Source organism: Siphateles boraxobius, unplaced genomic scaffold (assembly GCF_051911475.1).
Source record: "Siphateles boraxobius isolate OS27281-9 unplaced genomic scaffold, OSU_SipBor_1 6, whole genome shotgun sequence".
Taxonomy (NCBI): Eukaryota; Metazoa; Chordata; class Actinopteri; order Cypriniformes; family Leuciscidae; genus Siphateles; species Siphateles boraxobius.
Genome location: NW_027509186.1, coordinates 18,672,751 through 18,698,471, shown reverse-complemented (window position 1 = coordinate 18,698,471; position 25,721 = coordinate 18,672,751). Strand labels below are relative to the sequence as shown.

Below are 25,721 nucleotides of genomic sequence, written 5' to 3'. Positions count from 1 at the left end.
CCCGTCCCGCAGAGGGGCTTCAATCTGGTACGGCATTCAAATGTGCATACTTCTTTAAGTGTTGACAAGCAATAAATAACATTTGGAGTGCAAAGGAGGGAAAAAATTGTAAACAACCTTATTCCCAGCATAATAACAGTACAAAATTGAATCTAGGGCATGACTTTACTTCTTCAATACTGGATAAGAAGTTATGCGGTATGAAGAGTGTGTTAAAAAATCCACAGCAACACATTTAGTATTTCTAGTGTTTCAAAAGGCAGAAATTGTTGTGAGCTTGGTGACTTATATGATGGTGCGAGTGAAACAGAACAGGGGCTGCAAATCAGTGGCACAGGGGCCACATACATCCCTAACTGTGACATGGTGTGGTTCATAAATCACAGATGCCCTACCAAAATGAATGTATCACAAATAAACTGGAATAGACTGCTGCATAAACACTGCAAGGCTGAAAGTTCCTGCATTTAATTCAGAACTAACTCCACATGCTTAGTTTTACACAGTACTTTAACACTTGTAATACAGTTTATTGTTAGAACATAAGCAGACGTTCCAAGAGGCCAAACACAACATTAGTCTCATTAAATAGTTCAAATAAACTATCCATTGCATATATAGAGTGTAACTGCAGGTTTCTAGAAGAAAAAAAACACCTTCATTCTGTTCAGAGATTTTTTTCTTTTATGCAATCCTTTAAAGACAGACCTAATATCAGCTCTTAGGTTAAATGATTTATGTTTAAAACAATGTATCATAATTATTGTATTTTGTATACAATTTTTATTTGTTTTATTTTTGTAAACATATTTCAACAATTAAAAATACTTTACACACTACCGGGTGGTCAATAAGTGTTTTTCAATAAGTCTCTTGTGCTCACTTAGTCTGAGGAAGGGCCTATGCCAAAATAGCCAAATCTTGGCAAAAGACATATTTAAGTCAGTTAAAGGGGCATTCGGCAACTCTAGCTATTTCTTCGCTGATTTTCACTTTTGTTGTGGCATGTTTTCTCAGCGAGCTCCCCCTACAGCTGTGGGGCGTATATTTCACAACACTGTCGTAAAAAAAACTCACTTGCGGCCCCTCCTCTCGCTTTCTACCACTGCTCATGTGCATTTGTTATTATCAGAGCCGGCCAACTTTATCATGTGGAGCTATGTCTACCGAGGTGGGTAATACATCATACATATTGAGGGCGGCGTGTGTGTTTATGTCGAATTGCCATTAAGCAGTTTGTGTTTCTCGCTCGTTCTCGCTATTTCCAACTTACCGTAATGTTAGTTCCAATGTTGCAAGGTTGGTTTTCCGCCTAGGAACGTTGGGGGGAGCGGGGAAAGTCACCATTATCACCAGAACAGGTTATTAAACCATCCAAATGATTTCTAAACGGTTTTATTAAGCTGAAATAGTTGCCGAATGCCCCTTTAATTGAATTCCTTATTTTATTGTAAATCACTATGAAGTAAGTATGAAAAATGTTGTATGAAAGTTTCTTCCAGATGATTACTGTTGCACTACATCCACTGAGGTAAGGATCTGGAATGAGGGCCAGTGACACAGACAGACGGAGAGACAGATAGACAGTTAGACAGGTAGAGAGGGTGAATGACTGATGTGCCAGCACCCTGGACAGCGACTATCTCTGCTGACTCGGCCTGATTGTCTGTGTGTGTGTGTGTGTGTGTGTGTGTGTGTGTGTACAGATGGGTCAGCAGATGGGTGTGCAGGCTGATCCACCCTGGATCAGCTCGACAACAACGAAAGCTAAACCTGACAAACATATGGACACACACACACACACATACACAATCTTTCAGTGAGATAGAAAAGTAGACTTAAAAAAAGCAGCATTCTGAATAAAAAAAGAGAGAAAGACTGAAAACGAGACTGTTAACATGATGTACACATTCTAGACAAGAGGTATGTCAGAAGGTTTATACAACCACCCACTCTCAACATGCTTATCTCAGCGTATTTTACACTCTGTTCAACTACTAACTCACACAAATTGTGGCCACACTACTGGGACGAGAGGCTTAGGGGCTAATCTGGTCCCATTCCTTGTTATCAGTGATGCCATGGTAACCCATGGTAACAGACCAGCGCCAGATAACCGGTTTGAAGTGACATAAGCTACAGGGATCTGTGAGCTAGTAATGGTGTTTCAGGAGCAGACATGAGACTTTACCTTCCCTCGTTGATAAGCTCAATGAAAGCCAGGCCAGCGTTCTTCTGTATCGAGTTCTGCCACTCCTGAAAGAAACAACATTTGTCATTCGTATGTGGATTGTGTTCTTTTGTCTATCAGAATGCTTAATACAGCTTGTGCAACAGGGGAAAAAGTGCAGTTATAATTACTATTTTATATATTACCATATGCTGTCCTAGACCCCGACCTTTGATCTTAAAATCAATCCACCGTAAAAAATAATAACTATTAGATTATATATATATATATACAGTATATATATATATATATATATATATATATATATATATATATATATATATATATATATATATATATATACACACAGTATGTATACATACACTTTATATATACTTTACATATCCTATATATATATAGACATACTTGGTATAGCCTAGCATACTTGATGTGTAAATATCATATAAGGAAAATCAAAATAAATGAAGAAATAATTTTATGCACAAAGTGTGAAAATATGATTCAATTTAGTGCAATTAGTATTTTTTTCAGTTATTCTTTTTCATTGCACAACATACAACGAAATTAGTTATATACACATACATACATATGTGTTATATATATATATAAATATATATACAACCCGAATTCCGGAAAAGTTGGGACGTTTTTTAAATTTGAATAAAATGAAAACTATACGACTTTCAAATCACATGAGCCAATATTTTATTCACAATAGAACATAGATAACATAACAAATGTTTAAACTGAGAAAATTTACACTTTTATCCACTAAATGAGCTCATTTCAAATTTAATGCCTGCTACAGGTCTCAAAATAGTTGGGACGGGGGCACGTTTACCATGGTGTAACATCTCCTCTTCTTTTCAAAACAGTTTGAAGACGTCTGGGCATCGAGTTTATGAGTGTCTGGAGTTTTGGTGTTGGAATTTGGACCCATTCTTGCCTTATATAGGTTTCCAGCTGCTGAAGTGTTCGTGGTCATCTTTGACGGATTTTTCGTTTAATGATGCGCCAAATGTTCTCTATAGGTGAATGATCTGGACTGCAGGCAGGCCAATTCAACACCCGGACTCTTCTACGATGTAGCCATGCAGTTGTAATAGCTGCAGTATGTGGTTTTGCATTGTCCTGCTGAAATACACAAGGCCTTCCCTGAAATAGACGTCGTCTGGAGGGGAGTATATGTTGCTCTAAAACCTTTTTATAGCTTTCAGCATTCATAGTGCCTTCCAAAACATGCAAGCTGCCCATACCGTATGCACTTATGCACCCCCATACCATCAGAGATGCTGGCTTTTGAACTGAACGCTGATAACATGATGGAAGGTCTCCCTCTTCTTTTGCCCGGAGGACACGGCGTCCGTGATTTCCAACAAGAATGTCAAATTTGGACTTGTCGGACCATAGAATACTTTTCCACTTTGAAATAGTCCATTTTAAATGAGCCTTGGCCCACAGGACACGACGGCGCTTCTGGACCATGTTCACATATGGCTTCCTTTTTGCATGATAGAGCTTTAGTTGGCATCTGCAGATGGCACGGCGGATTGTGTTTACCGACAGTGGTTTCTGGAAGTATTCCTGGGCCCATTTAGTAATGTCATTCACACAATCATGCCGATGAGGGATGCAGTGTCGTCTGAGGGCCCGAAGACCACGGGCATCCAATAAAGGTCTTCGACCTTGTCCCTTACGCACAGAGATTTCTCCAGTTTCTCTGAATCTTTTGATGATGTTGTGCACTGTAGATGATGAGATTTGCAAAGCCTTTGCAATTTGACGTTGAGGAACATTGTTTTTAAAGTGTTCCACAATCTTTTTACGCACTCTTTTACAGATTGGAGAGCCTCTGCCCATCTTTACTTCTGAGAGACTCTACCTCTCTAAGACATCCCTTTTTATAGCTAATAATGTTACAGACCTGATATAAATGAACTTAATTAGTTGCTAGATGTTCTCCCACCTGAATCCTTTCTAATTTTTTTTTGCTTTTTCAACCATTTGTTGCCCTCGTCCCAACTATTTTGAGACCTGTAGCATGCATCAAATTTGAAATGAGCTCATTTAGTGGATAAAAGTGTAAAATTTCTCAGTTTAAACATTTGTTATGTTATCTATGTTCTATTGTGAATTAAAATTTTGGCTCATGTGATTTGAAAGTCTTATAGTTTTCATTTTATTCAAATTTAAAAAACGTCCCAACTTTTCCGGAATTCGGGTTGTATATATAATATACACACACACACACACACACACACACACACACACACACACACACACACACACACACACACACACACACACACACACACACACACACACACACACACACACACACACATATATATATATGTATATATATATATATATATATGTATATACACACACACACACACACACACACAAATGTGCATGACAACTGAAGGGTTAATTAATGATTACACCTAAATAAGTCCTGGTAAAAATGGATTGTAAGACAATAAATAAAAATAAAACCAGTGGCAAAAGTATCTGCAGAGAAATCTTTCTCCTAAAGTCTCATGTTAAGCCTAAGTGAAACATTTAACGATAGTGATCGCAGCAAATTGGATTGCTACGTATTTGAGAAAGCAAAGAGCTGTTTGAGGTCACATATCCGCGATCGAGAGCCAAAGCCATAAAAAGCCTGGAACTTGGCCCTGTGAGTGTGCAAGCATCTTTTCTTCCTCTGCGCACAGATCCGTAAACACAGGAGAGATGTAATTGCTGAATGAAACTGAATCCTCTTGCCCCTTAAACACAGCCATTTCCTCTCTGTGAGCACCCAGTGACAGATCACCGAAGACCTCCGTCTCGAGACCGGCCCTCTCGCCTTGCCTCCAGCGCTTTGGAGACCTTGGGGAACGTCTCACCCCCTCCCCGTTTCCCGGGCTCTCCTTCCTCCGCTGTCTCTCACACACACAGCACGGGTCTGGATATGATTAAAAGGCAGTTGTGCTTCTCACTATGGGAAATTCTCCTCCGTTCTCTTGTTTGCTCTCAAAGGTACGAGTTGAGGGGGAAGAGCATGAGCTGGGCTGGAGTTCAAAAGAAAGAGGGCATTTGCAAAAAGTTGGCCTCAAAAATATTCCCCTGTCCTGCGGTGGAGGGATCAGGGTGAGAGAAGAGACACTGGGGATGGATGTGAACGCTTCCCTCAGAACGTGGACATTTTTAATACATGCATTCTATGTGTTTTGAGTATTTTTTTAATTAAATTCTGTTATATTCCCCAATATCATTATTCTATGACATTTATGTTTTCTGTAAAGATCTTTTGTAAACACTTTTAAAAGGTGCTGTATGAATAAAACTCTACTTAGCCAGCAATGACGGGGAATGCTTGATGCACAAAACCAAAATCACTTTAAACTATTGTAAATGTCTTTACCGTCAATTTAATTCATTAATCACAAAAAAACATTTATGCAACATAAAAAAAACACCCCCTCTTACTGACCTTAGGTGGTTGCAGGTAAACAGATGAAGACGATGAATAAAGTTCCAACACCAAGTTTAATAATGTTCCCCAAAAAACAGGCAAACAGGAGCAACACACACTAAATGTTGACGTGACCAGATAACAAAAAGAGGAAAAGAAGGAACTTAAATACACAGTGATAATGAGGAGATAACAAACCGGTGTGATGATCTGATGAGAGTCCATGGTTACTGATGAGGAACACATGCGATGAATGAGTAATATATATATATATATATATATATATATATATATATATATATATATGTGTGTGTGTGTGTGTGTGTGTGTGTGTGTGTGTGTGTGTACGTAAGTAAGTAAGTAAGTAATTTACGGTAATAAAAATACGGTAGCAACATAGTTGCTTAGTTTTTACAGATTCTACTTAAATTTACAGTAATAAAAAACTTATTTCATTAACTGATATAATGTAAATATACCATAAACTAAAATCTTGTACCTTTTTAATACACTGACTACCATCAAAAACATGTGGTGGTGAGTAATTCACATGATGAATCAAAGCTCATCATAAGCAGCTTTTCTACAAGCTGAGAATGCAAATACTAATATATAAAAGGTGCACAGTGTCATTCACACAAATACTAAACACCATCACGATAACACTAAAGTAATTCAATAAACATTAAATTAACAACATTAGAAGTATCATAAAACCCTAATATATCTAAATGATTAGAAACAACTAAGAATAAACTTTATTTCAACTAAAATACATCCAATGTGAAGTGTCACGCAGATATTTCTGGGAATGTCAATTTACGATTTTTCCTTGTAAATTATACAATGACTCGTTCTTATTCACTTCTAAAAAATTGTAAAATTATATTCAATATAAGGTTAGATCTATTACAGTTAATCACCGTATGGAAACTTACTGCTAACCAATTAACAGGTTTTTACTCTTTTTACCGTTAAAATCACGATACTTTTTTTACAGTCAGTGGGGTTCAAAACAATATCAACTTTAAATGTATGGACAAAAAAACACTAAGGATTTTTTTTAAAATACCTTCATTTTGTGTTCCACAGTAAAAAGAAACAAATAGAGGTTTGAAACAACACAAGGGTGAGTAATTGATAACAGAACTTTTTGGGTGAACTATCCCTTTAAAGTGTAAAATTCTTTTTGGGGGCCAATGTATGGGCTCTTCTCAGGTTTAAAACTGCATAGCACAACTGCACAGTAATATGAACAGACAATTAAAAAAAAAAGTAAAAATTAAAGAGAAAAAAAAACATCACACACATTGGTGAGCATCCTCACCACCCCTCATTGAGCCAGAAAGAGACAACACTGAGGCGCATCTGGTCTCCAAATGTTGTAACTGACCCAATATGCCTTGCTCTTTCTATTCCTCTTCCACCATTCATTATCTACTCTGCAGTCAGGCGCTTTGTCACTTGAGATCGGTCTGCCTCAGCTCAGTGCTTCATCACTAGCCTACGCTCCAGTAGAGCAGCACCCACGTGACAAAAATAAATAAGGAAATACATGCAGATGTGGGGGTACACTAGCCTGCCAAAAGACAATGACATCAGCCAAGAGAAAGAGCCAAGTCCCGCTCCGCTGTCTCTTCTCAAGTACCCTTTGCACCAGTGCTGTAACACACATCTTTTGAGCCATTTTTTTCTCTTCCTCTTCTAGAAGGAGAGTGAGGGTCCCCAGTGGGAGGTGAGTGTGATTGTGAGGGGATTTTGGGGGGCTCAGACGAGTATGCCGTCCATGTGAAGTGCATTAGCGATGACATGTACCTCCAGACTGCGGTAATGTGATCCCGCATGTAAAAGAGAAGATCACTTCCGGCCTGCCATCTCCAGCGAGAGACTTATACTGGAAAAAGCTGACACGCTGGATTTAAGAGATGACAAAGAGTTCATCGCACAGGGGATTTTAAACCGGTCCTGGGACCCCCAATGGGCCACAAGGGGGCCCTCAAAAAAGTTGAGAAAAATATATTTAAAATTTTTTTTTTTAAAAATAAACAAATGTACTTTTTTGTTAAAAGTAATAATACGTGTCAACTTGAAAGTAATGGTAACACTGTACAATAAGGTGCATTAGTTAACATTATTTAACTATGTTAGTTAACATGAATTAATAATGAACTGTGTTTCTACAGCATTTATTAATTTCAACATTAATTAATAAATCATTCAAATCAATAAGTTGTATTTGTTAAAATTAGTTAATGCACTGTAAACTAACATGAACAATGACTACTACAAACACGACTACGAACAGCTGTATTTTTATTAACTAACGTTAACAAAAATGACAAATACAGTAACAAGTATTGCTTATGGTTAGTTCATGTTATAATACATTAACTAATGTTAACAAATGAACCTTATTGTAAAGTGTTACCGTAATAATAATAATAATAATAATAATAAAAATAAAAAAACAAATAGAAAGTGTAACTCAAATATAAAGTTGTAATACTACTACTATTAATAATAATACTATTAATCATTAAAAAAATAATAATTATACATAGTAAAGAAAGAAAGATATTATACATATCCAGATAATATTTTATACAAATTTATTTTTTACAGTATAAATATGTCTTTATACAGTAGATGAAAATATTTGGCCTTTATATTTTATCAAGTGGGTCCCTCTAAAAAAAGATAATAACTTTTGGGGTTTTGTGGCATAAAAAAAGGAACACGGGGATGCTGAGTACATTATGTTTGACCTTCATATTTAATCGTGAGTTTATGATTTTATGAGATTATGATTTCTGCTTGCGTGTACTTCCTTTATTCATGTAATGGCTATAAAAATTCCCCATTTTGGAAAAAAAACAATTGGTTCTCTTATTCCTCAAGATTATGACAAGTCACATTGTAGCTTCACTGAAACATTGAGTACATGCTTTTTTGAAGTCAAGAACTTAATTTCACTCAAACTCAAATCAACTTTAACCTTCAAATTCCAGTCACAGCTGTCAAGCACTCCTGTCCAAACTGCCTGCCAAAACGTACTCAGCTGAGAACGCAGTCATTAGCCAAAAATGTGCACCACAAAAACCGTGGGAGGGGAAAAAAACCCCGTAGTTGTAGCACTTACGCTTTGAGCTGTGCACCTCGGCCAGACAGTTTTTTCCTCCCTGACTTTGTAACTCACAAACTTTAATGGCTCTTGAGAATTTGCAGCATCTCAATCCAACCTGTCAAGAGACAGAGGGAGCACTTTGCTTTTATCTGCTCAGCGCTGCTCCCGACATCTGGAGGCCGTCCATCGGTAAATCTCTCTGGCTCCACGCTAGATCCTTTATGTATGTTTAAGCTGTTACACGAAACAGACCCCGCTGACCTCTGCGGCACCCGCTGCCACTTGACTGGATAGAGACACCGGCTGTCTGCGGCCTTAGATGAATAACAGTGATTAGGAGGCATAAATAAAAAAGTGCAAGATGATTATCGCTAATTTATTCATAAAAGTGACAGTTCGTGAAACCGCGTGGGTCGTAAGGTCACGAGCGGTGAACGTCCCGCTGTCTGGGTGCATTAGTGCGGAGATGAAAAGGGGAAAGGCTCGAGGTTGTTGGACTCGCAGCAAGGACGTCTCTTACCACAACATGATTCGTAGAGGGATGCGGGTTGTGTTCAGGTGTGCACCAAGCATTTATTAAAGTGATAGTTCACCCAAGAATTAAATCATTTACCCACTCTCATGTCTTCAGATGTTCAAACTGCTGTTTTCCATACAATGAAAGTGAGTGGTGACCATAACTGTCAAGCAGATTTTTCAGTGAATTATGACTTAAATTTCAGTCTGTTCCTCATACAAAGCAATTGTATGACCTATGACCTTAGGTCTTATGGACTATATTTTTTATTATTTGACAACACCTGGGCTGCACCTCCACTACAAGCGTATGGGAGAAAACACCATGAACATTCTTAAACAAAATATGTTAGGGGTGCCAGAAATAAAATCAGGCCCATGATTTGAGGAATGAATGAATGAATGAACACATGAATGAACAAAATGAAAATACATATTTGCATGTTCATTTATGATCATAATATATAAAAAATAAATAATAAAAATAAATAAATTAATTAATGAATTAAACAATTGTTTCATACATATATGCAATACTGTTCAAAAGTTTGGGGTCAGTCATTTTTTAATAATTTTATACAGCAAGTATGGATTTAAATGGATAAAAAAGTAACAGTTAAGACGTTTATATCATTAATACATATACATATATATATATATATATATATATATATATATCATGTGATACTGAAGACTGGAGTAATGATGCTGAAAATACAGCTTGGGATCATAGGAATAAATTAAATTTTTTAAATATATTAAAACAGAAAGCAAAACAATTAAAATAATTTTAAACTAAAAGACTTCTTTCAAAATCTTAACAACCCAAAACTTTTGAACAGTTGTTTTCATGCTTTTATAGAGACTCAATACTTTTCAAAGTGAATCCCTTTCACTGTCTTTTCCTCCCTCTCATTCTCTTTTACTTCCTCTCTCGCTCACCCACTCATCTAAACAATCAAGCCTTTTGTTTATTAAGTCTCTTGGTTTGGGCAACGTGTTCTAAATCAGATCCTACGGTGAGACAATTTTGAAGGCTTTGGCTCCAAAGTGACTTTCCTGCGTCTGAAAGCCATTTTGGGCCCAGGCTCTGGTTTCACCCCATCTTTGGGCAATCGATATATCAGGCTGTTTCTACCCTGGGAGCTTCTAATGGCAAGAACTCTGGTAACATTATATGTCTAACAGGGGCGGAGGAAGAGAAATCCAGGAGCTTGAGTCTCAATGTGATGCTTCATTCGGCAATAAATCCAAGTGACAACAAAGTAAGTAAACTGCATAAAAGAGATACGAGCAAAAACAAAAAAAAACAAAAAAATTCCAAACATTCAATGCAACAAGGGAAATGTTGGCTGAAATCTTCAAAAGGAGAAGAGCAGAACAGCAGGACGTATCCTGAGCGCCACAGTGTCTGGAGGACTCCACCTTTTTCAAGGCAAACTAAGAGCAAATGTACAGATCAACCATCGAGTTGTGAGGTTAGCGGTATGGACTTCATAGAGTCAGAGGTGCCATTCAACCACTAAAAGCTCCCGCCCCGCAGAGCTCTCCGACCGGCTGGATTCTGAGGAAGAGATGCTGAGGTAATGGCTTCCTTATGGACTCCTGGAGTAAGAGTGATGGGCTGACAGAAGGTATGTTAAATATCTCCCGCTCTGACTACAACATCGGGACCCTGACCCCCTTGAAAGGGAAGGCTTAACAAGGGACTCCGAAGGTCAGCGAGCTGTAATATGTCACTGGGATTTAAAGGGAAGACGATTGCGGTGTGTTTACATGAGCTGGGGTTACATTATATTCAACCCAAGAAGGAAAGATGTGGGAAAAGGTAGGAATAATATAACCCTATAAAGCCTGCTGTATCATATTTGATACATACATTTCTAAGGCCTCGAAATTATTTACATGCTCAAATCTGTGCTGAAAAAGACTTCACAATCTATTAAATGCCATCTTTCCTCCAATTGATAATTCAATTTTTTTTGTTATATATATATATATATATATAATTCTAAAAAGTCCACCTTCAGGTCATGGTACAGTACATGTGTAAATATATAAGTATAAAGTAAATATAAGAATGACTTTTATATTGTTAGTAGTATTTCAAGATGAACACTGGACTGGAGCAACTTAGGTTTATTTGATTATAAATACATTATGTTTTAGAAAAAAATATGTAAAAATGTGAATATCTAATATGATACATTTGTACTTTTGTACGTCTCAATCATCATGGTATTGTGTTGCAATGTATGTTTGGAGCCCAACCCCACCTCCACATCAAACTAAGCATTTATATATCATCTTACAAAGACGTTATAATGTTATAAAGATCTCATTGATTTATATCACAAGCTATCAATCATCAACTTACTTTTTGGCCAAAATTATATCAGCAACTGCGCCATATGTGTGCTCAATTTTGGCCTCTAAATAAAATTGAGGTGTGAGCTCCATATTTTCACTAAATCATACTATACTGTAGAGCCATAAAAGTCTTATGTATCAAAAATGACACCCAACGAAAACACATATGAAAACCTTTTTTAAAGATTTAAAAAAATATACGCTAAAGGTTCAATAAACATCCGTTTAATTGTTTATTTTATATGTCAGACTTTACAGGGTTAATATTAACTATTTAATGTAAAGCCCCACTGTGATGAAAATAATTGTTTAATGTTTATGTCTATGTGGGGTTTTTATAACATGTTTTAAGACAAACCATATGTAAATTCATCAGTTAACACAAGTATTTCCTCCTTAAAACGGCAGAGTTTGAAACCGCCCGTTTCCTGCCGTCAAAACATGTAACCAATCACAAGTGGCTGTCCCCTCAAATAGTGCCCTAATCTGAGGGTATAGAGGGCGATTTCGGACACAGCCTTGGAGTACCCACATGCACTGCACATTTTAGATATCTATATAACAAAGACTCCAAGACCTCAAGATGTGTGTCAGATAAGACAGATTTTAAAAATGTGCAGTGTTGGGGTACACCAGGACCAGGATTGGAACCACTGACATAATCAAACCAAAGGCTAATCATATCAATTACTGTTATGTGTCCGACGTTGTAGAGAGTGATATATAAAACGCATTACCATTCTGATACATTGACGTAGAAGAGTGTATAATTTGCTCTTCCTCTTCTTCTTCTGAATCAGTTTCTGGTTCAAACATTCAGTATATGGCTGAATTAAACAAATATTTCCACTCGCTATTACTAAAGATGAGCGAGTGGATCCGGAAGTCCAAGCTGTTGTGAGTGAGTGGAGGCGGGGATTAATTTGCACATTCATGAATTTGTGTTTACTAAATAAAGCAAGGTTGTAGAGTTACATTCAAGCTATTTTTAGGCATGAAGAAATTATTTTCCAGGAAAAAACATTTTAATATGTCATTTTGATTATCAAAGATGAGTTTTAAGGGATACAACTATTGACTACTTAAATTTCACATGCCGAGTGCAGTTTGACACACTTGAGGTTGGCTTTGAGAAATGAACATGTTAATGGACAAAGTCATGTTTGTGTATTGCTTTCTGTCGTTCAGACAAATATTTAAGCAGCTCACCGTGACCAGAAACAATAGACAATGTGTCATGTAGCTGGAAAACAACATTAGAAAGATAAATAAAAGAGAGACAACTCACCTGAGAGCATAATAACATAACTAGTTCCACCACAGAGGTGCTTGATTTCATGCACACCAGACCTGGAGGAGAACAGAAAGGAAAAACACTAATTAATTATGATTCACAATATTCATAAACACACAAAACCAAAACATCTGCAAGGGCTGGTCAAGGACATGCCACATGGCCTCAGAAAAAGTATAGTGTAGATGAACTAAGCGGTCTGAAAATGCAACCATTTAATGTCACGCAAACAGCCAGGTCATTTCTGATGAGTTATGTTTTGAAGTTGAGCCTGAATGTCTCTTTTCGTCTGTGCGTTATGAATCAGATGGCTAACAGCTCGCGGGGTCACTAATAGTGTCTCTTGAGAGGTCAAAGGTCATCTGCTGCATGCCAGTGTGAGATCAAAAGCCAAGGCCATGGTCTCACTTGCAAATTTGCAAAAGAAGAACACTAATTTTATGTACAGATATGACACATACAAATATGTATTCTAAAAATGTGAGTGAAGAAATTAGAATATAGGAGTTAATAGTATTTATACATTTTGCCCCTTATATAGGCACCATTCTCTTAGAAACAGATGTTGATTGAGTAAAATGTAGTTTTAAATGAAAAGTCTGTTGTTCATTGAATATAAAGGACAGTCGGTTAACCTCACTGATAAACAAGGTAATTGTAAATGACATGTGCAATTATTGCCAGACATACAGAACCAACTTTCTCTTTCAAACACATGCGTACACCTGCATTTACATACAAACACAGCGCATGGTTGAGGCCCTTGTTTGCATGAGCCAGTAGAGTCAGTGAGACAGGACTCTAATGAGAGTAAGATGAGCGAGAGAGAAAGAAAGAGAGAGAGAGAGCTCTGCATGAATGTGGTTTAATGAGACTCAGTGTGGGTTGTTGAGAAGATGTGCGCAGTTACTTTTCTAACTGATCAGGCTTATTTAATTTTTTTGCGTGGTGGACAATAAAAACATAACTCTAGAATCGTTTCAGAGAATTTTGCAGAGAATTGCTCTAGTTCAAATTTTTTAAAAATCAAAACTGTAAATCCCAATAATTAAACTTGTATACACACAATCTTTGTTAAAACGGTCCTGTAAACTGAGCTTTAAGCTCTTTTCCATCTGAGAGCACCACTTGTCTCGTTACCCACTTAAACATCCTTTTACAATGAATGATGGGTCCTAAACCATTCAGTCCACGAAGTTATGACCATAATATTTCAGAGGTCAAAAGTTCAAGTCCCAACAATCTCCCTGTCTCATTTATGAGGGTGAGACGGGGCCGTGCACACAGCCATTCCCTTCAAGCCTGACTGTCGAGCCCGCTCTTGTGGCACCCCACCAGGGTCCCTCTCTTAAGTCAGGTGGCAGTACTGACCTCAGGCTCACGCTGCTGGACAAACTAAATGCATCCTATTTAAACAGCAAGTTGCCCTGCTTTCCAGTTAAGCCTCACTGGCGTGAATGTGACATTGTCAGAGGGCCGTAGCATCGCAGGCTTGGGCGGTTTACTCTCACAAGAAGCATAGTGTTCCGCCCAGGGGCTTCGCACTCAAGCTCCAAGTGTCGGGAAGCTGTCCGAGGGCGAACAGGGCATAATTGCCCCCAGTGAACGAGTGTCTGGAGGGGGGCCGGGCGGGGGCTTGACCCCTAGTGCCGGGCCGAGTGATGGATGAAGGGTAATTATGGGTAAATAGGGCGCCTTTGCACCGAATGAACAGTATTTCAGCTGTGAAAGGTTGAGGAAGAGTGGAGGGGAAGGAGGAGGGAAAACAGACATCACTTCTTCTGGTCATGGGATGGTGTTAACATACTGGACAAATGCATGAGGGAGTAAATAGTCGTCTATGAGAAATTTGCTGTTATGTGTTCAGAGATTGGAGTTTGTTTGAGGAGGATTGCAATACAATTCTGGTTGGAAAGCATGAGAACGGTTGGTCAGATGATGCCTTTAATGTGATAGTTCAATCAAAACATTTATATTCTGTCATTGTTTACTCACCCTCATGTCATACAATCCTGCAGAAAGCAAAATAAGATTCTTGGAATTTAAACATCATTGGACACCGAGTTTTACTGTATCCGATACAGCAAAAAAAAAAAAAAAATGTTTTCTGGTCATTTTAACATATATTTAAATATATGCTAAATATATTTAGTAATAGGGAGGGTTGAGGAAATATCACTTTAATTTTAAAAATATATTTCATTTAAACTTTCAGATACCAAAATATATCACAAAATGTACTTCAATGAGCAAGAAAAAATATTTCTACTCTATAAATACATTGTAGGTAATTGCATTGTAGGTAATTTGTATATTTATACATTCCATTTTTCAAAATGTCGTATTTTTTTGTTCCACAATCAAACAGGTTTGGAATGACATGAGCACAAGTAAATAATGACATAATTTTCCTTTTGGGGTGAACTATTCCTTTAAATTTGTTTATCCTCTGGCAACCATCCACAACACCCTTGCAACCGCATAGCAACGGGCTAAAAACCACCCAGTGAACTTTTGCAACCTCAGCAATGCCCCAGTAATCACTTAGAATTTGTTTATGAAAATGAACTCTTAGAAAACCAAAGGGTCAAGGTTTGGCAGGTTAGCAAGGTCTAGTTCTCCCCTGCTGGTAGAGTCTGTAACTACACCATCTGAGAGAGAGAAAAAAAAACAATTGACAACTGACAAGAATTCAATAGTAAGTTCATGAAATTGACACCTTAGGCAACCATAACTGTGAATCTTCATAATGTTGACAGGATAGGGTTTTAACTAAACAGTTAAAGACAGAAAACTGGCTGTTATAATTCATAAAAATAATCAGCGTTTGAGTCCGGGGCAGAATGTGTTTCTTTCATTTCTTTCATGAAATGGCTGCCTGAGCTGTAGACACACATATTTCCAGCATGTTGTAATGTGGAGTGAAATTAGTCTGAACAAACTGGCTTTGAGCAGTGAAAAGGATGTATACTATGATTTGGCACTGAGGCTGAAAGGTAAAAAAGCCTAAAAACAGAGCCCGGAGTGTGGGTTCCCGTTCAGAGAGAGGTTGCCTTGCCATATGAGGCATGTGCGAGAGAGTGTGTGTGTGTGTGTGGCAGCGAGAGAAGGGAAGTAGTTCTACAAATGAAAGTAGCTCTATGCACGCTATGCAGAGCTCAGAAACAAAGAACGAGCACGCACGACCAAATAAAACTAAACATAAATATACAAATTATACAAATTCTTTTTTTTTTCTCGAAACGACGATGCATGTTCTTGTGTGTGTTTGTGTGTGTGTGTGTGTATATATATATATACACTATACATGTTATATTTACGTATGTTATAAAATATAAAATGTTTGTAACATTATGCCCTCTGCATTATAAAGCAGACAGGTGTTATTCAGTGCATGATGACAACGTATACTCTCCTATACCAGCATGACCACATGTATGGAGACAGAGAGAGAGGAGGAACAGAGCAGCATTACCTTCAATGAGCAACTCTTGACCATGACTGCCCAGCAGAGTACGAGACAGGAAAGGTGCAAAGTCCACAAAGATCTCCCTCAGCAATGGAGCCACCTTCTCCAGAGCTCGCTCCAGTTTAGTGGTGATACTGTGTGGATAGACAAAGTGGATGAGACTGTGCATTAGAGAAGCTGAGAAAAAAGAACAAAGACTTTTGAAGACAAAAGTTTATTGTGATTAATACTTAACCCGTAATATAGCCCCTACAGACCAAAACAAATTCATACACTAATAACCAGCGGTAGATACAGTAACTTCAGAGTCATCATCTTGGGCTCTAGCAACAAAGAAGCAAGCCAGCTTGAAAACTTCATGTACCCTACAGGAATTCAACCCCACTAGAATACAAGCATGTTAGTGGTCACGCAAAACACACTGGAAGTACCGCCTGGGGTCCTGACAGTCAGCTGAATGAAGAAACCTTAGGCAAAACTCCAAAACACAGAAGTGCTGGTACAAAGACCAAAACACACAGGGGAAAAGGGGGACTTTACCATGAAATTGTTATTTTTTGACCATCATTTTTCAATGAAAGCCAAATGAATGAATTCATACTTTTTTGTTGGAATTGTGTCAAAGAATAAGACCTTGGTATTATTGTATTGTATATGGTATTATTTATAATTTCAAGTTATTGAATAAAGTTAAATAAAGATCAGACCACATTTTATGAGTATTCAAAACAGAAATCCAAATATTTTCAAAGGGCTTACAAACTTAGTCTTGCCACTATATGTGCAATTTATATTTGTCTACAAAACTAATTTTAAGAATTTAAGAATCAGTTTTGAATCAAAAGGTTATTCAGATAAGAAACGTATAAGTTTCTGTCTAAAGGTTTGTAACAGTATGCACACTGGATTGTACTAACAGCAAAATGTGTTTAGAACAGTCCTTATATGGTATATACTGTATACACATTATTCTAAGTTATTAAAGTCCTAATATTGATTCAAAATGTACAGTACACACATATTTACGATCTTACCATTTAAAAAAATAACTTGGGTGGCACAATATTACCTTAACAGTAAGATACTGGGCAAAACTACTGGGGATTTTGTTGTATTGCAAATTTTCTTGGGTTCGCTTGTCTAGGTTGCAAATCTGAAGATAATTAGATCGTAAGCTTTGAAAAATACATGGTTTACTTTTTGGTGTCTTTATTGTGAAAGATTCAATACTACAGCTATTGTGTGTCATGAAAGTGCAGAAAATAAGTGGAAAAAAAGAGAAAAACTAATGAGACACAGACAGCGACAGCGAAACCCATCTCTTGTCTCTCGAAGTGCGGGTTAGGCATCACAGCCTCTGCATTCAGACAGTTTCATCATTGACTTCACACTCCCAGTAAGTGCTGTCGGTTACCGCTGCCATGGAAACTGATTTGCGATTCCTGGCGCGGCAGAAGAGCCACAAAGAGTGCGTAAGTGTGTGTGTGTGCGTGTGTGTGTGTGTGTGAAGTGTAGAGGCCCCCGGAGAGCACGAGATAGAGCTGCACACACACACACAGGCGCTTTCTCCCGTGTAGTCAGACGGTGGTGTGTCTGTGAGATGTCTGTCACAAAGCATTAGACGAGGTGAAGGGATGGAGCCAAGGTCAGCACGGTTTTCCACACACTCCCCAAAACACCTACGTGCACTGATTTCTCTGCGTTAGTGCTCGCATAGCCCCCTCTAACAGCACAAACACACGCGGTGGGCAGTGAGAGAGAGGACAGGCGATGTATTTGAGGTGTGGGGTGTCTTGTTTGTCGAAACCACGATAAAAAAAAAACAAGCAAAATGATCTTCGCCTGATACGTTAAACAAAGGAAAGGCACAATGTCTGTAAACATGAAAAAACAAGGCTGAGTGCTGACCCCATCTTGTGGCGGTGATGATAAAAACTCAGGAATAGCATGGCTGGCTGAAGAAAAACAACTGCATGTGATGAGCTGCTGACAGAGGAAACATTTCCCACTCACAAACACACTCAAATAAAGAGAAACGCTTTCTGAGGGCGTGTTTTACAGTGATTTTACCATGTTAAAGGGGTACTGTGAGAAATTTTATGTCTATTGCTTTATTTTAAATGGTGTCTACAGAAATACAAGACACACATTCAATAAATAATTAAATGCATTATTAATTATTTAAAAATGAATCTGCCTTGAAATATGGACCTTAGTCAAGATAGATAGCATATTTGCAATGAATGCAAATTAAACTGTGAGGGACTGACACATTGACATACAGTGCACATAAAACTTGAATTATGAAATTTAAGTAGGGATGCACCGCCAATTATTTTCATGTTATGTTGCCGATAAAAAATTCTACTTCGAAAAAAACAAAAACGTATAATTCAAGTGAGGAATCCTCCATTGCTATCTGTGCATTAAACAATTTTAACGCACGACATGGAGGAAAAGAACCATCTGACGCAAACCATTTAATGCATAGCAAGCCGTGGATTATCCTGCTTATACCATAGGCATTTTCCAGCATTGACAACCTAAAGCTGTTATTGATGTTTGCAGCGCAATATTTCACCGGAAGGATAAAAACAATGGTTATTTTCATAAGTTAAGGCTTGTTAGATCTAGCATTCTGCCCACTTATGTGAAAGATTGCATATATTTGGATGAATGAATTATAGCATTTATTTGAATTAATTATCGAGTGAGAGAGAGAGAGAGAGAGAGAGAGAGAGAGAGAGAGAGAGAGAGAGAGAGATGAGATGTGCGTGTGTGAATTACCTGTGTCTGTGCAGTGTCTCTCTCTATTAACAACGAAGCTGAGTTTAATGACTTAAAAACCAGCGATGTAACGCCCTTGTTGCTGAAAAATATAATGTAGCGATTCAGTAGCTAAGTTAATTTGTTGATAAAAGTAGCGGGATAGCGTTGATAAGTTTCTTATGAATGTATCTGTATGTGCGAAGTGCGATCTCAGAGTGATGTATGTGTATGTTGGCTTCAATGAAAACAGCGCATTAATATAGAACGGTGATTAAAATGACTTGGAACTACCAGTGCACAGTTTTACTGCACACCTTCCAGTCAATCAGAATCGAGTATTCAGACAGACCATGGTTTAATACAATTCTATACTATTTTTTCTGTATAAATATAAAACAATAAAATAAAATCTAAGATGTTTATTGCTACAAATGAACAACATTATACACTGAACAAAATTATAAATGCAACACTTTTGTTTTTGCCCCCATTTCTGAACTCAAAGATCTAAGACTTTTTCTATGTACACAAAAGGCCTATTTCTCTCAAATATTGTTCACAAACCTTCCAAAATCTGTGCTAGTGAGCACTTCTCCTTTGCCGAGATAATCCATCCAGCTCACAGGTGTGGCATATCAAGATGCTGATTAGACAGCATGATTATTGGGGGGTTGGGTCCGAAAACCACTCAGTATCTGGTGTGACCACCATTTGCCTCAGGCAGTGCAACACATCTCCTTCGCATAGAGTTAGCAAGACCTGGGATGTTTTCAGCTTCCAGGAATTGTGTACAGATCCTTGTAACATGGGCAGTGCATTATCATGCTGCAACGTGAGGTGATGGTCGTGGAAGAATGGCACAACAATGGGCCTCAGGAACTCGTCACGGCATCTCTGTGCATTCAAAATGCCATCAATAAAATGCACCTGTGTTCGTTGTTCATAACATACGCCTGCCCATACCATAACCCCACCGCCACCATGGGCCACTCGATCCACAACGTTGACATCAGCAAACCGATCACCCACACAACGCCATGCACGCTGTCTGCCATCTGCCCTGTACATTGAAAACCAAGATTCATCCGTGAAGAGAACACTCTCCAAAGTGGCAGACGCCATCAAACGTAAGCATTTGCCACTCAAGCCGGTTATCACGACTAACTGCAGTCAGGTCGAGACCACGATGAGGACGACGAGGATGCAGATGAGCTTCCCTGAGAAGGTTTTTGACAGTTTGTGCAGAAATTCTTTGGTTATGCAAACCGATTGTTGCAGCAGCTGTCTGGGTGGCTGGTCTCAGACGATCTTGGAGGTGAAGATGCTGGATGTGGAGATCCTGGGCTGGTGTGGTTACACGTGGTGTGCGGTTGTGAGGCCGGTTGTATGTACTGCCAAATTCTCTGAAACACCTTTGGAGACGGCTTATGGTAGAGAAATGAACATTCATTTCACGGGCAACAGCTCTGGTGGACATTCCTGCAGTCAGCATGCCAATTGCACGCTCCATCAAAACTTGCGACATCTGTGGCATTGTGCTGTGTGAAAAAACTGCACATTTTAGAGTGGCCTTTTATTGTGGCCAGCCTAAGGCACACCTGTGCAATAATCATCCTGTCTAATCAGCATCTGCCACACCTGTGAGGTGGATGGATTATCTCAACAAAAGAGAAGTGCTCACTAACACAGATTAGACAGATTTGTGAGCAATATTTGAGAGAAATAGACCTTTTGTGTACATAGAAAAAAGTCTTAGATCTTTGAGTTCAGCTCATGAAAAATGGGGGCAAAAACAAAGTGTTGCATTTATAATTTTGTTCAGTGTGATATACAGTATATCAAAATTTGCTAAAGATTACATTTAACAGTATAATTTAATTATTACTGTTTTAGAGATCAACTTTAAGTTAACATTAGATGACAACAAAGGTAATATAAATATAAAAATAAGGAAAATTATCAGGCACAATGAAATATCCAATACTGGTCAATGTATATTTAAATTCTAATAAATAAATACATACATCGACTGATAACTGATATGCTACTGATATATTGCGCGTCCCTATGCTTAAGATAGAACAGTGCATACTCACAGTCTTGTTTTCATTAACATATATCTACATATGTTGTGACCTCACAATCGCTTCAAATTTGCTTCATCCAGACCTTATTCAGGTTAGATGACATATTGAATTTAATGAGGCTGTTAGTTTTTATCAAGTCAAGTCAAGTCAAGTCACCTTTATTTATATAGCGCTTTTTACAATACAGATTGTTTCAAAGCAGGTTTACAGAGATAATAGGAAAATAATGTTGTACTAATATTGTTAAACATAAAATTAAATGTCCCCAACTAAGCAAGCCAAAAGCCAATGGCGACAAAGGCGAAGAAAGGCGAAAAAGGCGACAGTGTTAAGGAACCAAAACTCCATCAGGTGACAGAATGGAGAAAAAAAACCTTGGGAGAACCCAGGCTCAGTCAGGGGCCAGTTCTCCTCTGGCCAACAAACGAACAGTGTATGATTATGAGGGATACACTTGAACTCTTTACAATGCCAAAGTTTTTGTCAATTGAAAGTTTTTTCTTTTCTTTTGTTTCTTTTTTTCTGAAAGACGTTCCACAAAGTTTGTTGTTAAACAACAGTACAATCTATTGGACACACTGTATTCTATCACTCACAACCTTGGTTTCATTCCTGTCAATAAAAATGTAATATGGAGCTACCCTGATTATGGTCTATCATCCAACTATCCTATTCCCATAAAAATCAAGCTGCATCTCTATCCAGCTGTCTGTCTTATACCTCAACACACATCCTGGGACTCTGATTCACCTCATGTTCTCCATGGTGTCCTCAGGCATGGGGGCCACAGTCTGAACCGCAGGCAGATTCTTGCTGGTGGCTCCATTCACAAAGCTGGAAGAAGAAGAAGTGGAAGAATCCGTGGCTCCTGCAAGACAACGAGAGAAATCCGAGGTTAGAAACAAGCTGCTTTTATTTATTTAATTATGCATTGTGACTGGCTAAATTAAATTTTTGGAGCAAAAAGTGTAATTTGGGGGGGTGGATAATAGGCAAGGCAAGGCAAGTTTATTTATATAGCACATTTCATACACAATGGTAATTCAAAGTGCTTTACATAGAAGAAATTAAAATAATCAAAAGAGATCAGAATAATTAAAACAGTTTAGAATAAACGATAAAATACAGAAATAATAAAAAGAAATCCGAATAATTAAAACATAAAATAAAATACATTACAAACAGTCGGACGAACAGTGGTACAGTGTTCATTCAGTAAATGTACAGCTAAACAGATGTGTTTTGAGTTTGGATTTGAATGTGACTACTGTAGGAGCACATCTGATCTCTTCTGGAAGCTGGTTCCAGCTGCGGCTGGCATAGTAGCTAAAAGCAGACTCGCCATGCTTAGAGTGAACCCTTGGTATTTCTAGCTGATGTGATCCTAGTGATCTGAGTGATCTGTTGGGAGTATATTCAGTGAGCATATCTGCAATGTATTGAGGTCCTAGGCCATTGAATGATTTATATACCAGTAATAATACTTTAAAATCAATCCTAAATGTAACTGGCAGCCAGTGTAAAGACCTGAGGACTGGTGTGATATGTTAATATTTTCTGGTTCTGCTCAGAATCCAGGCAGCAGCGTTCTGTATGAGCTGCAACTATCTTATGTTCTTTTTGGGAAGGCCAGTGAGAAGTCCATTACAATAATCCACCCTACTGGTGATGAAAGCATGCACAAGTTTCTCTAAGTCTTGACTGGAAAGAAAGCATCTAATTTTTGCTATATTTTTCAGGTGATAGTATGCTGATTTAGTTATTGCTTTGACATGACTACTGAAACTAGGGTCTGACTCTAGAGACACACCCAGATTCCTGAATTGATTTGTAGTTGTTTGACCCCTAGAATGAAGGTATGCGTTCACCTTGAGAACTTGATCTTTGTTTCCAAACGCAATGACTTCAGTTTTGTCTTTGTTTAACTGAAGAAAGTTTTGGCACATCCAATTGTTTACTTCATCAATGCATTGGAACAGAGAGTCAATGGGGCTGTAATTGTTAGGCGATAGGGCTAGAGCTGTGTATCGTCTGCATAGCTGTGGTAAGCGATTTGGTTATTTCTCATTATTTGGCTCAGTGGGAGCATGTACAGGTTGAATAGGAGTGGCGCAAGAATTGAACCTTGAGGGACTCCACATGTCATGGGTGTCCACTCAGACTTATGATCTTCAATACTCACATAATAACGTCTCCTTACCAAGTATGACCTGAACCATTTTAGGACTATGCCAGAAAGCCCGACCCAGTTTTCCAGCCTGTCAAGAAGTATGTTGTGATCGACAGTGTCAAATGCGGCACTGAGGTCGAGTAGTACCAGCACTGATAATTTGCTTGTATCAGTATTTAAGCGAATATCGTTTATTATCTTTACGTGCGCTGTCTCTGTGCTGTGATGCGGTCCGGAAACCAGATTGAAAATTGTCAAATTATCCATTTGAGCTTAAGAATTTGTTCAGCTGTTTGAAGACAACTTTTTCAATGATCTTGCCTATGAAAGGAAGATTTGAGATCGGTCTATAGTTGTTTAATATGGTCTTATCCAGATTGCTCTTTTTCAGGAGGGGCTTGACAACTGCAGTTTTCAGGGAGTTCGGAAAACTCCCAGAGAGAAGTGAGGCATTTACCACATCTAGGAGATCTGCTTCTAAATTGTGTAACACATTTTTGAAAAAAGATGTGGAAAGTGCATCAAGGGCGCAGGTTGATGTTTTAAGGTGCTGTACGGTTTCTTCCAAAATTTTGCCATCAATTTCTTGGAAATCAGACATGGTGACTACTTTCTCAGGCTGTGGTCTGATCTGTCTGACACCAGCGCAACTCAAGGATGAGCTGATCACCTTTCTGATATTATTGATTTTCTCAGTGAAGAAAGAAGCAAACTCACTGCACTTGACACTGAAAACAATTTTTCACATTACATCCAAAACAAATGCCACCCAAAACATCAGATGCAGTAAAATCAAATACTCGTTCAGGTTTTTCATCAGGTAACAACATAACAACAGAGGAACAAGCTCTGAGAAACGAATCATCACTATTATCTCGCCTCCCTATGAGAAAGTGAAGCACCATCTTACAATTCCTCTTATTTCTCTCACTGTCAAAGGCACGGTGTCCACAGCGCCCTGTGCAGCAGGGAGCTTCTGATAGATACATCACAGCAATGGACTGTCATCCTGTTAAACCACAAGCTGTCACGGGACATCTGAGGATGGGAAATCTATTACGCGGCCATCAATCGCTGTGTCAGAGATGAGGGTCCACCCATAAGCAAATACGCCAAGATGAAGGAAAACGTCAAGATGGACAACATTCTGATGGATTTCACTGGAAGCGCAGCTTGGCCTGATTCAACCTCAATCCAAATCAACGTCCCTTGTGCATTCCAAGATCTCAATGAGCTATTTAATGGACAATGGGGACTAAAAGTCTCTTTTAAGGAAAATGTGATCTATTTTTCGGCTACATTTCAGAAGTTTGGGGTTAGTATGTTTATTTTATTTCATTTTATTTTTTTAAAAGAAATGAATACTTTCGTTGAGCAAGTATTCATTTAATTGATCAAAAATGACTGGGACTGTTTCCCACAAAAAATATTAAGCGGCACTACTTCTGTTGTCAGCCTTAATGATAATAATAATAAATGTTTCTTGAGCATCAAATCATCATATTAGAATGATTTCTGTAGGATCATGTGACACTGAAGACTGGAGTAATGATGCTGGAAATTCAGCTTTGCATAAAAGAAATGAATTACATTTAAAATATATTAAAATAGAAAACAGATATTTTAAATTATAATAATATTTCACAATATTGAAAAAAATCGAATTAAAATATCTGTTTATAATATTCTATTTTAATATATTTTAAATGTAATTTAAAAAGCAGCCTAATAAAACCTACAAACCCCAGATTTTTGAATGGAAATGCATTTAATGTATATAATAAACAGTTATTTTAAATTGTTGTTAAAATGTTTTTTAGCAAATAAATAAATGCAGCCGTAAAATTATTTATTGTATTATTATTTATTTATGTAACAGTATATGGTGATTTTTTTATACTTAATACAAGCGGACAAACATTTAGACATTTGTGTAAAAATAAGTATGTTTTGTCATATCAATTTGTAATATAAATATATTGCAATCCAGGTATTTTCAATGAATCCCACAGACTCAAATATTATGTAACCAGGCCTGAAATTCCTGCCTACAGCAATAATCGCATACAAACACATTCACGAAAAATAGTTGTGTAGAACAGCTCAAGTTTTAAGAGCAAAATCTATAGTGTTCACAGTGTGCAGCCTGATGCAGACACCTGACATAAAAGTTCCTTACAGTCTCCACGTGGCTGCCAAACAACCTTGAAATTTCATACAGATCCTATCTTCATGAGACTGCAGTCTATTTGGATATGGTGGTACAAG

General features: G+C 37.9%; 1 protein-coding gene and 1 long non-coding RNA gene across 18 annotated transcripts in view; one reads left to right on the top strand and one right to left on the bottom strand.

Moving 5' to 3' along the window:
• Positions 1-25,721, bottom strand: part of nbeab (neurobeachin b) — a 292,102-nt gene that overhangs the window by 123,985 nt on the left and 142,396 nt on the right. For all 17 annotated transcript variants that reach the window (XM_077208039.1, XM_077208041.1, XM_077208040.1 and 14 more), the window contains 4 exons: positions 22,034-22,151; positions 16,434-16,561; positions 12,953-13,014; positions 2,192-2,256 (listed from right to left, as the gene is read on the bottom strand). In XM_077208039.1, the coding sequence (XP_077064154.1) occupies positions 2,192-2,256; positions 12,953-13,014; positions 16,434-16,561; positions 22,034-22,151 (373 nt within the window). The remainder of the gene's footprint in view (positions 1-2,191; positions 2,257-12,952; positions 13,015-16,433; positions 16,562-22,033; positions 22,152-25,721) is intronic.
• Positions 10,482-24,847, top strand: LOC143716010 (uncharacterized). The gene is made up of 3 exons (XR_013195929.1): positions 10,482-10,928; positions 22,059-22,177; positions 24,393-24,847. It is a non-coding gene; the product is annotated as an uncharacterized LOC143716010 (long non-coding RNA).